The following is a 12,009-nucleotide window of genomic DNA, read 5'->3' as shown; positions in this document are numbered from 1 at the left end:
GTACCATCGGACACTCCACCCCCACAACTCAGAATCGGTGATGGAGCAGTTGTGAAGAGAGTGGAGAGTTTCCCATACCTGGGCAGTGTGCTCATGACTGGCTCCGGTTTGACAGCAGAGGTCTCACTCCGAATCAGTCGAGCGGCAATATCTTTTCATCAGTTGCGTAACGCTGTGTGGCAGCTACCTGGTCTCTCGCTCCACACGAAGCTTCAGGTCTTCTCGGCCACGGTTATTCCCTCCCTTCTCTACGCTTGCGAAACGTGGACCCCCCTAATGGAAGATCTTCGCCAGTGAGAAACATTAAGGCTCGCCTGCCTACGATCCATCCTGGGTTTAACCAGGCTGGATTGTGGGAGGAGCTCACAAATCCTTGAAAGATCTGGGCAAGGTCCCAGCGGTGAGCTCCTCTGGCAGGCAAGGCTGCGTTGGCTGGGTCATGTAGCCCGCATGCCCAGCCACCGCATGCCGAAACAGCTTTTGTTCGGCCCGGATCGAGGGGGCTAAACGGGCGCGGCACGGGCTAGAGAAGAGATGGAGTGATGTGGTATAGGAGGACGTGGAGCTGAGTGGACTTGCCGATGACTGGTACCAGCGGTGTCAAGATCGGCCTCTGTGGAGGAGGCTCGTGAAGGACGCTACTGGGCAGTCGGAGGTAGTCACCCTCCAACAACAACGGAGGGCGGAGGAGCGACGCTCACAACAACGAGCGGAGCGCCGGGTGGCTAAAGCACAGCAGGTTGCCACAGTAGGGGGCACAGGTGGTGCAACAGCCAGTCATCTCAGTCAGTCGACCCGTGGCACCTGGGTCTGCCCCGTGACCTCCTGCCCGCGGGCGTTCGACACTTCACGTGGCCTCAAGGTGCACATGGCCTGGCACAAGCGTCGTGGTGACGTCACCGCCACTTCGTGGCGGGTGGCGGTTGTTTGGTTGCGTGTTCATGTATGTGTGTGTGTACATGTGTGTGTGTTTATGAGTGGGTGTGTTTGTTTACGGCTGTACATTACGTGTGTGTGTAAGTGTGTTTCTGTGTAGATCTTTTCCCCTATCTCCTCCCCCCTATCTCCCCCTATCTCTCCCTATCTCCCCCCATCTCCCCACCATCTCCCCCTATCTCCCCCTATCTACCCACCATATCCCCACCATATCCCCCCCATCTCCCCCCCATCTCCCCTATCTCCCCCCTATCTCCCCCCTATCTCCCCTCATCTCCCCACCATCTCCCCCCCATCTCCCCACCATCTCCCCCCATCTCCCCACCATCTCCCCCCATCTCCCCACTATCTCCACCCCTATCTCCCCCTCATCTCCCTCCTCTCCCTAATTTCCCCATCTCCCCCCCCACCACCATCTCTCTCTCATCCCCCATCTCCCCCCTCCCTCTCCCCCCCCTCTCCACCCCCCTCCCTCGCCCCCCCTATCTCCTCCCTCCCTCTCCACCCCATCTCCACCCCCCCCTCCCTCGCCCCCCCCCAATCTCCCCCCTCCCTCTCCCCCTCTCCCCCTCTTCCCCTCTCCCCTCTCTCTCTCCGCTCGCCTCTAGCGTGAGAACTCAGAATCACGGTCGCCACCCTCCACAAAGCGGCATGGCTCTCACACGCTTCAGCGTCTCACTCTGCCTGCTGCTGCCCCTACTGCTGCTGCTGCTGATGATGATGCCCCAGCCTGCTGCAGCTGCAGCAGTGGACGAGCGAACCGGTGAGTCGGAGGAGGTGTTGGTGGTGGTGGTGTTGGTGGTGTTGAGTCGACAAATTTGCGGTGTCTGTCGATTGACACGCGAAATGTGGAGCACGTGCTTAGTCGGCTCCAGTTTCAGTTTCATTCACTAGGAGGTAGAGAGCTGCCTGTGGGACCTTAAACAAAACAAATATATACAGAAAACGTGAACAAGAAACGCCTTAAAAAGTGACTACGCTCAACAACAACCCAAAAAACCCAGAAAAATTGCGATGATTAAAAAACAGCGAAGTCTTCGAGAAACTGCACCGCGTATCAACGAGTAGCCGTGTCCGCACGTAAACCTGTACATCAAGGCCGTAATAATAATCATACATTTTGCTAAAACCTTGGCCGCAAAATCTGGACTAGTCTTCATGTAATTCAATGCATCGATTCCTGTTTATATTGTTGTGGTCATGGCAGAGCAACGTAATACAATACACTATTAGACAATTATTGTAAAATATATATATAAATAATAAAGTCCATCCCAATGTGTTCGTGAATTTTTGTTAAATATTTTAGGCACGATATTCATTTCAAATTTATATATTTTTTCTGTGTTGGGACACACCTGTACACACAAACACACACGTGTACACACACCTGTACACAACAACAACAACCGCCATTCGCCACTAAGTGGCGGTGACGTCACCACGACGCTTGTGCCAGGCTATGTGCACCCTGAGGCCACGTGAAGTGTCGAACGCCCGCTGGCAGGAGGTCACGGGGCAGACCCAGGTGCCACGGGTCGACTGACTGAGATGACTGGCTGATGCACCACCTGTGCCCCCTACTGTGCCAACCTGCTGTGCTTTAGCCACCCGGTGCTCCGCTCGTTCTTCTGAACGTCGCTCCTCCGCCCTCCGTTGTTGTTGGAGGGCGACTACCTCCGACTGCCCAGTAGCGTCCTTCAGGAGCCTCCTCCACAGAGGCCGATCTTGACACCGCTGGTACCAGTCATTGGCAAGTCCACTCAGTTCCACGTCCTCCTGTACCACATCACTCCATCTCTTCTCTAGCCCGTGCCGCGCCCGCTTAGCCCCCTCAATCCGGCCGAACAAAAGCTGTTTCGGCATGCAGTGGCTGGGCATGCGGGCTACATGACCCAGCCATCGCAGCCTTCCCCGCCGGAGGAGCTCACCGATGGGACCTTGCCCAGATCTTTCAAGGATTTTTGAGCTCCTCACACAATCCAGTCTGGTTAAACCCAGGATGGATCGTAGGCAGGCCAGCCTAAATGTTTCTAACCGGCGAAGATGTTCCATTAGGGGGGTCCACGTTTCGCAAGCGAAGAGAAGGGAGGGAATGACCGTGGCCGAGGAGACCTGAAGCTTAGTGCGGAGCGACAGACCAGGTAGCTTCCACACAGCGTCACGCAACCGATGAAAAGATATTGCCGCTCGACTGATTCGGAGTGAGACCTCTGCTGTTAAACTGGAGCCAGTCATAAGCACACTGCCCAGGTATGGGAAACTCTCCACTCGCTCCACAACTGCCCCATCACCGATTGGGAGTTGTGAGGGTGTAGTGTCCGATGGTACAAAGTACCCAGGCAGGTGCTTAGTTTTGGTGGGGCTGATGGTAAGGCCCAACCTCTTAGTGGCACGCTCCAGTCTCAGCAGCAGCAACTCCTCCTCTGAAAGAGCAGCTATTACCAAATCATCAGCATACATAACGTGGTTGAGCAATAGGGAGCCATCCCTTGACCGCACCCGGGCATCGATCAGCCTCCCATTATATCTGTACCATATGCAGATTCCCCCGGTACAGCTATTGAAGGCTTCACGAACTACGTGGTAAAAATAGATGTTAAATAATGTGGGAGCCAGAGGACATCCCTGTCGCACCCCAAGGTGTACAGGGAATGGCTCTGACTCCCGGCCACGTAGTTTTACCCGGGCCCGCTCACCATCATGAAGGTCCTTAATGATCGTGAGCAGAGGGTCAGGTACTTCAAAAGCACGAAGAACAACCCAGAGCCCAGGCCTACTGATGGTATCATAGGCCTTGACCAGATTAATAAAACAGAGATGTAGGTCTTTTTGGAATTCCCTACACCTCTGCTGTAGCAGACGGACAGAAAATATGGCATTTGTGCAGGACCGCCCTTTCCTGAAACCGCATTGGGGATCCGCAAGCCTCTCCTCAGCGTGCCTGGCAAGGCGATGCTGAATAATCCTTGCTAGGACCTTTCCCGGCACACTGAGGAGTGAAATGCCCCTGTAGTTGTTACAGTCTGTGCGGTCCCCCTTCTTAAAAAGGGGGACCACCAGGGCATCCTTCCAATCCTGCGGAACCCATCCAGTGGTCCAGACTGTTGTTATGATGTCATATAGGGCAGTCTGTGCACAAACGCCACCCTCCCTCAGCATTTCGCTTGGGAGATCATCTCTGCCCGCTGCCTTTCCTGGTCTCAGACTCCGGATCGCCCTCAGTACTTCCTCAACAGATGGCACCTCAGCCAGCCACTCACAGGGGGTGACTTCTTCCAATATTTGAGGCACCGCAGCCTCAGCAGGGTCATCCTCACTTTGTGCCACGATGTTTTCCTGGCTGAGGGATTTTCCCTCACCCAGGACCTCACAGAAATGCTCAGCAAATCTGCAAACCTGTTCCTGGGGGTCGGAGATTGGATCACCGTTTTTTCCCCTAATGATGGTAATAGGTGTGGTGCTGCAGGTTACTTTTTTGATGGAGTTAAATAGAGATGTGTGATCACGGGCCACTGTGGCAGACTCCATCTCCTCAGCAACCCGCGACCACCACCCATCCTTGCAGCGCCTCACGGCTCTCCGAACCTCTGAGCGAATGCTGCGGTAAGCCTCCTCATTCTCTGACGTGACAGTGGGCCTGTCGCTTTTTCTCAACCATCCTGAACACCTCCTCTGTCAGCCAGGGTCTCTGGGGAGGTCTGGACCGCGTACCCAAAGCAGCCATTGCAGCTGCATGAGTCACAGTCCTAAACCTCGCCCATTTACCCTCGACATCAGGAGGAGTCGGGGACGATGCCAATCCCAGCCGCAAGCGATGATGAAATTCTCGCTTGCAACTTTCATCAGATAACTGAGACCAGGCCACTTTAGGTTGGAATGGGGTCCTGGGTGTACACCCACCACCGGAGTGGAGGAATGGCAGGCGCATCTTACAGATGACTCGTCGATGGTCAGAGGGCAGATCAGCTCCACGGTAGGTCCTGGTGTCAAGGACATGGGCTCGCATCCGCTGGTCCGTCACTATGTAGTCCAGCAGATGTTCTTGCTTGGACCCGGCATGTATCCATGATGTTGTGTGGATGCGCCGATGCCGGAACAGCGTGTTGTTAATTACAAGCCATTGGGCTGCACAAAAATCTAGCAGCCTCCTACCGTTGTTATTGAGCTGATCTGGCCCATGCCCTCCAATCACTCCAGACCAGGTGCCAGCATCATGACCAACTCGGGCATTAAAGTCACCCAACAAGATGACTCTATCCCGAGGGGCCACTTTAGCCAGCACCTGTGACAGGAGGTCATAGAAGGCATCTGACTCATTGGCCTTGCCTGCATCCCTCCACGGATGTTCATCTTCAGTGGGGGCATAAGTAACCACGACCACCATTCCGCGCCTCCGGTTGATGGGAAGGCGAGCCCAAAGTAGCCTGGGGCTTACAGCTTCCACACCTCACCGCCACGCTCCCACGCCCCCTTCATTCTTTTGTTCAAAAGAAGAGCCACACCCTGTTGTTTGGCAGTCTGCTGCCCCGAGTAGAGGACTGTCCACCCCTCATGGTGGCAGGAGCCAGAACCGGTCCACCGGACCTCCTGAATGCCACATAGATCCAGGCAGTACCGGTCCAGCTCCCGACAGAGGAGTGGCAGCCTCTCCTCCGCAGTGAGCGTTCGAACATTCCACGTGGCCACCCGTAGTGGTTTTTCGTTGTTTCTGGAGGAGCCCCGAGGGTAGATATTCAATCTCCTGGCTCCGCCAATTGGGGTTTGGCCAGGAGACGTCATAAACGCCTGGCCCCCTGGGGCCTTCGGCACAAGCTTATTAGTTATATATTTCAGTCGTAGTTTAGTGGTAATTAATTGAAGGTGGAGGGGTTACCAGCCCCTCGCACCCGTCCAGAGCCCCCGTTTAGCCCCTGTGGTGGACACAAATGCCATGAGGGGAGGAGCCAATCGAAATTGGACCTCCCCCCACAGCACTGTCCACGACAGAGTTGCCCGTCCGGCACCGCGAGGTGGTAGGGGGTTGTTTTGCCGGACCACACGTGTACACACACCTGTACACAGACACGTTTACATACACCTGTACACAGACACGTTTACACAAACCTGTACACACACGTGTACACACACCTGTACACACATGTGTACACAAACCTGTACACACACGTATACACACACCTGTACATACACGTGTACGTACATACGTGTATACACACCTGTACACACACCTACACACGTGTACATACACGTGTACACACACGTGTACACTCACCTGTACACACACCTACACACGTGTACACACATGTGTACACTCATCTACACACGTGTACACACACGTGTACACTCACCTGTACACACACCTACACACGTGTACACACACGTGTACACTCACCTGTACATACACGTGTACACTCACCTCTACACACACCTACACACGTGTACACACACCTGTACACACACCTACACACGTGTACACACACGTGTACACTCACCTGTACATACACGTGTACACACACCTGTACACACACCTACGCACGTGTACACACACCTACACACGTGTACACACACCTACACACGTGTAGACACACCTGTACACACACCTACACACACCTGTACACACACCTGTACACACACCTGTACACACACCTACACACCTGTACACACACCTGTACACACACCTGTACACACACCTACACACGTGTACACACACGTGTACACACACCTACACACCTGTACACACACCTGTACACACACCTGTACACACACCTACACACCTGTACACACACGTGTACAAACACCTACACACACCTGTACACACACCTACACACACCTGTACACTCACCTGTACACACACCTACACACGTGTACACACACGTGTACACTCACCTGTACACACACCTACACACGTGTACACTCACCTGCACATACACGGCGGGCCGGGTTCGATGCCGGTGGCAATCTACCTGAAGCGGTCCTGGGCCTTCCCTAGGTCGACTCAGCCTCAAACGAGTAGCTGGTGTAGTGTAGCGGTGGTGGTGTGGTTGTGGTGGTGTAGTGGTGGTGGTGGTGTAGTGGTGGTGGTATAGTGGTGGTGGTGTAGTGGTGGTGGTGGTGTAGCGGTGGTGGTGTAGTGGTTGTGATGATTGTGGTGGTGTAGTGGTGGTGTAGTGTAGTGGTGGTGTAGTGGTGGTGTAGTGGTGGTGTAGTGGTGGTGGTGGTGTAGCGGTGGTGGTGTAGCGGTGGTGGTGTAGTGGTGGTGATGATTGTGGTGGTGTAGTGTAGTGGTGGTGTAGTGGTGGTGTAGTGGTGGTGGTGTAGCGGTGGTGGTGTAGCGGTGGTGGTGTAGTGGTGTAGTGGTGGTGGTGTAGTGGTGGTGGTGTAGTGTAGTGGTGGTGCAGTGGTGGTGCAGTGGTGGTGGTGGTGGTGTAGTGGTGGTGGTGTAGTGGTGGTGGTGTAGTGGTGGTGGTGTAGTGTAGTGGTGGTGGTGGTGGTGTTGTAGCGGTGTAGTGTAGTGGTGGTGGTGTAGTGTAGTGGTGGTGGTGGTGTAGTGTCGTGGTGGTGGTGGTGTAGTGGTGGTGTAGTAGTGGTGGTAGTGTAGTGGTGAACATCGCTAGCACTGGGGGAGAGACAAAGGCGGCCGGGCGTGGTGCTGGCCACCCACCCCCTCTGTGTTTACCACAGTGCCGGTAGCCTTCACAGGTAGCGCTGCTGTTACTAACAGCACTTGCCCCTACAGCCTGCTAGAGGCTACACGGGGGACCTTTGTCTGTGTCTACCTTCATAGACGCTGCTGCTGCTACTCGCTCCTAACAGCAATTGCCCCTACAGCCTGCTAGAGGCTACACGGGGGACCTTTGTCTTTGGTGGTGGTGTTGTTTTGGGTGGTGACTTTGGTGGTAGTGGTGTTGGTTTCGATGGTGATTTTGGTGGTGGTGGTAGTGGTGGTGGTGTTGGTGATGGTGGTGTTGATGGTTGTGTTGGTGGTGGTGGTTGGTGGTAGTGGTGTTGATTTGCGTGGTGATTTTGGTGGTGTTGGTGGTGATGTTGGTCGTGGTGGTGGTAGTGGTGGTGGTAGTGGCGTTGGCTTAGTGGTGGTGGTGGTGGTAGTGGTGGTGGTATTGATGTTGGTTTGCGTGGTGATTTTGGTGGTGGTGGTAGTGGTGGTGGTATTGATGTTGGTTTGCGAGGTGATTTTGGTGGTGGTGGTATTGGTGTCATTGTTGGTCGTGGTGGTGGTATTAGTGGTGTTGGTGGTGGTATTAGTGGTGGTGGTGGTATCAGTGGTGTTGGTGGTGGTATTAGTGGTGCTATTATTGGTGTTGGTGGTGGTGGTATCAGTGGTGTTGGTGGTGGTATTAGTAGTGGTGGTTGCATTAGTGGTGGTGGGTGGTGGTGGTGTTGGTATTAGTGGTGGTGGTGGTGGTGTTAGTGGTGGTATTAGTGGTGTTGGTGGTGGTGTTCGTGGTGGTGGTATTAGTGGTGTTGGTGGTGGTTGTGGTGTTAGTGGTGTTGGTGGTGGTATTAGTGGTGGTTGTGGTGTTAGTGGTGTTGGTGGTGGTATTGGTGTTGTTGTTGTTGGTGGTGGTATTAGTGGTGGTGGTGGTATTAGTGGTGTTGGTGGCGGTATTGGTGTTGTTGTTGGTGGTATTGTTGTTGTTGTTGGTGGTCGTATTGTTGTTGTTGTTGGTGGTGGTGGTATTGTTGTTGTTGGTGGTGGTATTGTTGTTGTTGGTGGTGGTATTGTTGTTGTTGGTGGTGGTATTGTTGTTGGTGTTGGTGGTGGTGGTATTGTTGTTGTTGTTCGTGGTATTGTTGTTGGTGGTGGTATTGTTGGTGGTGGTGGTGGTGGTATTGTTGTTGTTGTTGGTGGTGGTATTGTTGTTGTTGGTGGTGGTATTGTTGTTGGTGTTGGTGGTGGTATTGTTGTTGTTGTTGGTGGTGGTATTGTTGTTGTTGGTGGTGGTGGTATTGTTGTTGTTGGTGGTGGTATTGTTGTTGTTGTTGGTGGTGGTATTGTTGTTGTTGGTGGTGGTGGTATTGTTGTTGTTGGTGGTGGTATTGTTGTTGTTGGTGGTGGTGGTTTTGTTGTTGTTGGTTGTTGGTGGTGGTGGTTTTGTTGTTGTTGGTGGTGGTATTGTTGTTGTTGTTGGTGGTATTGTTGTTGTGGTGGTGGAGTGTATTGTTGTTGTTGGTGGTATTGTTGTTGTTGGTGGTATTGTTGTTGTTGGTGGTGGTGGTATTGGTTTTGTTGTTGTTGGTGGTGGTATTGTTGTTGTTGGTGGTATTGTTGTTGGTGGTATTAGTGGTGTTGGTGGTGGTATTGTTGTTGGTGGTGGTATTGTTGTTGGTGGTGGTGGTATTAGTGGTGTTGGTGGTGGTATTGTTGTTGTTGGTGGTGGTATTGGTGTTATTGTTGTTGGTGGTGGTGGTATTAGTGGTGTTGGTGGTGGTATTGTTGTTGTTGGTGGTGGTATTGGTGTTATTGTTGTTGGTGGTGGTGGTGGTATTAGTGGTGTTGGTGGTGGTATTGTTTTTCTTGTTGGTGGTGGTATTGTTGTTGGTTGGTGGTGGTGGTATTGTTGTTGTTGGTGGTGGTATTGTTGTTGTTGGTGGTGGTATTGTTGTTGTTGTTGGTGGTGGTATTGTTGTTGTTGGTGGTAGTGGTATTGTTGTTGTTGTTGGTGGTGGTGGTATTGTTGTTGTTGTTGGTGGTGGTATTGTTGTTGTTGTTGGTGGTGGTATTGTTGTTGGTGGTGGTGGTATTAGTGGTGTTGGTGGTGGTATTGTTGTTGTTGGTGGTGGTATTGGTGTTATTGTTGTTGGTGGTATTAGTGGTGCTGGTGGTGGTATTGTTGTTGTTGGTGGTGGTATTGTTGTTGTTGTTGGTGGTATTGTTGTTGTTGTTGGCGGTGGTATTGTTGTTGTTGGTGGTGGTGTTGTTGTTGGTGGTATTGTTGTTGTTGGTGGTATTGTTGTTGTTGGTGGTATTGTTGTTGGTGGTGGTATTGGTGTTGCTGTTGTTGGTGGTGGTATTGTTGTTGGTGGTGGTGGTATTGTGTTGTTGGTGGTGGTGGTGGTAGTTGTTGTTGTTGTTGGTGGTGGTGGTTGTGGGTATTGTTGTTGTTGTTGGTATTGTTGTTGGTGGTGGTATTGTTGTTGGTGGTGGTGGTATTAGTGGTGTTGGTGGTGGTATTGTTGTTGTTGGTGGTGGTATTGGTGTTATTGTTGTTGGTGGTGGTATTGTTGTTGTTGTTGTTGGTGGTGGTATTGTTGTTGTTGTTGTTGGTGGTGGTGTTATTGTTGTTGGTGGTGGTGGTATTAGTGGTGTTGGTGGTGGTATTGTTTTTGTTGTTGGTGGTGGTGGTATTGTTGTTGGTGGTGGTGGTATTGTTGTTGGTGGTGGTGGTATTGTTGTTGTTGGTGGTGGTATTGTTGTTGGTGGTGGTGGTATTGTTGTTATTGTTGTTGGTGGTGGTATTGTTTGGTGGTGGTATTGTTGTTGTTGTTGGTAGTATTGTTGTTGTTGTTGTTGGTGGTGGTATTGTTGTTGTTGGTGGTGGTGGTATTGTTGTTGTTGGTGGTGGTATTGTTGTTGGTGTTGGTGTTGGTGGTGGTGGTATTGTTGTTGTTGTTCGTGGTATTGTTGTTGGTGGTGGTATTGTTGTTGGTGGTGGTGGTATTGTTGTTGTTGGTGGTGGTATTGTTGTTGGTGGTGGTGGTATTGTTGTTGGTGTTGGTGGTGGTATTGTTGTTGTTGGTGGTGGTATTGTTGTTGTTGGTGGTGGTGGTGGTATTGTTGTTGTTGGTGGTGGTATTGTTGTTGTTGTTGTTGGTGGTGGTTTTGTTGTTGGTGGTGGTGGGTGGTTTTGTTGTTGGTGGTGGTGGTATTGTTGTTGTTGTTGTTGGTGGTGGTATTGTTGTTGTTGGTGGTGGTATTGTTGTTGTTGGTGGTATTGTTGTTGTTGGTGGTGGTATTGTTGTTGTTGTTGGTGGGTGGTATTAGTGGTGTTGGTGGTGGTATTGGTTTTTGTTGTTGGTGGTGGTATTGTTGTTGTTGGTGGTGGTGGTATTGGTTTTGTTGTTGTTGGTGGTGGTATTGTTGTTGTTGGGTGGTGGTATTGTGTTGTTGTTGTTGGTGTGGTATTGTTGTTGATTGTTGTTGGTGTGTTGTTGGTGGTGGTGGTGGTATTGGTTGTTGTTGTTGGTGGTATTAGTTGTTGTGGTGGTATTGTTGTTGGTGGTATTGTTGGTGGTGTATGTTGTTGGTGTGGTGGTGGTATTAGTGGTGTTGGTGGTGGTATTGTTGTTGTTGGTGGTGGTATTGGTGTATTGTTGTTGGTGTGGTGGTGGTATTGTTGTTGTTGGTGGTGGTATTGTTGTTGTTGGTGGTGGTATTGTTGTTGTTGGTGGTGGTGGTTAGTTGTTGTTGGTGGTGGTGGTATTGTTGTTGTTGGTGGTGGTATTGTTGTTGTTGTGTTGTTTTGTTGTTGGTATTGTTGTTGTTGTTGTTGGTGGTGGTATTGTTGTTGTTGGTGGTGGTATTGTTGTTGTTGTTGGTGGTGGTGGTATTGTTGTTGTTGGTGGTGGTATTGTTGTTGTTGTGTGTGTTTGTTGTTGGTGGTGGTGGTATTAGTGGTGTTGGTGGTGGTATTGTTGTTGTTGGTGGTGGTATTGGTGTTATTGTTGTTGGTGGTGGTGGTATTAGTGGTGCTGGTGGTGGTATTGTTTTTGTTGTTGTTGGTGGTGGTATTGTTGTTGTTGTTGGTGGTATTGTTGTTGTTGGCGGTGGTATTGTTGTTGTTGTTGGTGGTGTTGTTGTTGTTGGTGGTATTGTTGTTATTGTTGGTGGTATTGTTGTTGTTGGTGGTATTGTTTTTGTTGGTGGTGGTGGTATTGGTGTTGCTGTTGTTGGCGGTGGTATTGTTGTTGTTGGTGGTGGTATTGTTGTTGGTGGTGGTGGTGTTGGTTGTGGTGTTGGTGGTGGTGTTGGTGGTATTGTTGTTGTTGGTGGTATTGTTGTTGGTGGTGGTATTGTTGTTGGTGGTGGTGGTGGTATTAGTGGTGTTGGTGGTG

At 51.3% G+C, this 12,009-nt stretch overlaps 1 protein-coding gene across 1 annotated transcript in view; it reads left to right on the top strand.

Annotated features, from left to right (window-relative positions):
• Nucleotides 1-1,550: 1,550 nt before the first annotated feature.
• The window catches only part of LOC116958358 (uncharacterized), a 29,493-nt gene continuing 19,034 nt past the window's right edge, over nt 1,551-12,009 (top strand). The window contains exon 1 of the mRNA XM_076056567.1: nt 1,551-1,699. Within this exon, the coding sequence (XP_075912682.1) occupies nt 1,588-1,699 (112 nt within the window). The 5' untranslated portion in view covers nt 1,551-1,587. The remainder of the gene's footprint in view (nt 1,700-12,009) is intronic.

The sequence above is a fragment of the Petromyzon marinus genome, chromosome 76 (assembly GCF_048934315.1).
Source record: "Petromyzon marinus isolate PM22_M1 ecotype Great Lakes invasive population chromosome 76, UKy_Petmar_22M1.pri1.0, whole genome shotgun sequence".
Taxonomy (NCBI): Eukaryota; Metazoa; Chordata; class Hyperoartia; order Petromyzontiformes; family Petromyzontidae; genus Petromyzon; species Petromyzon marinus.
The sequence above is the reverse complement of the archived record's forward strand: the minus strand, read 5'-3'. Positions and strand labels throughout refer to the sequence as shown.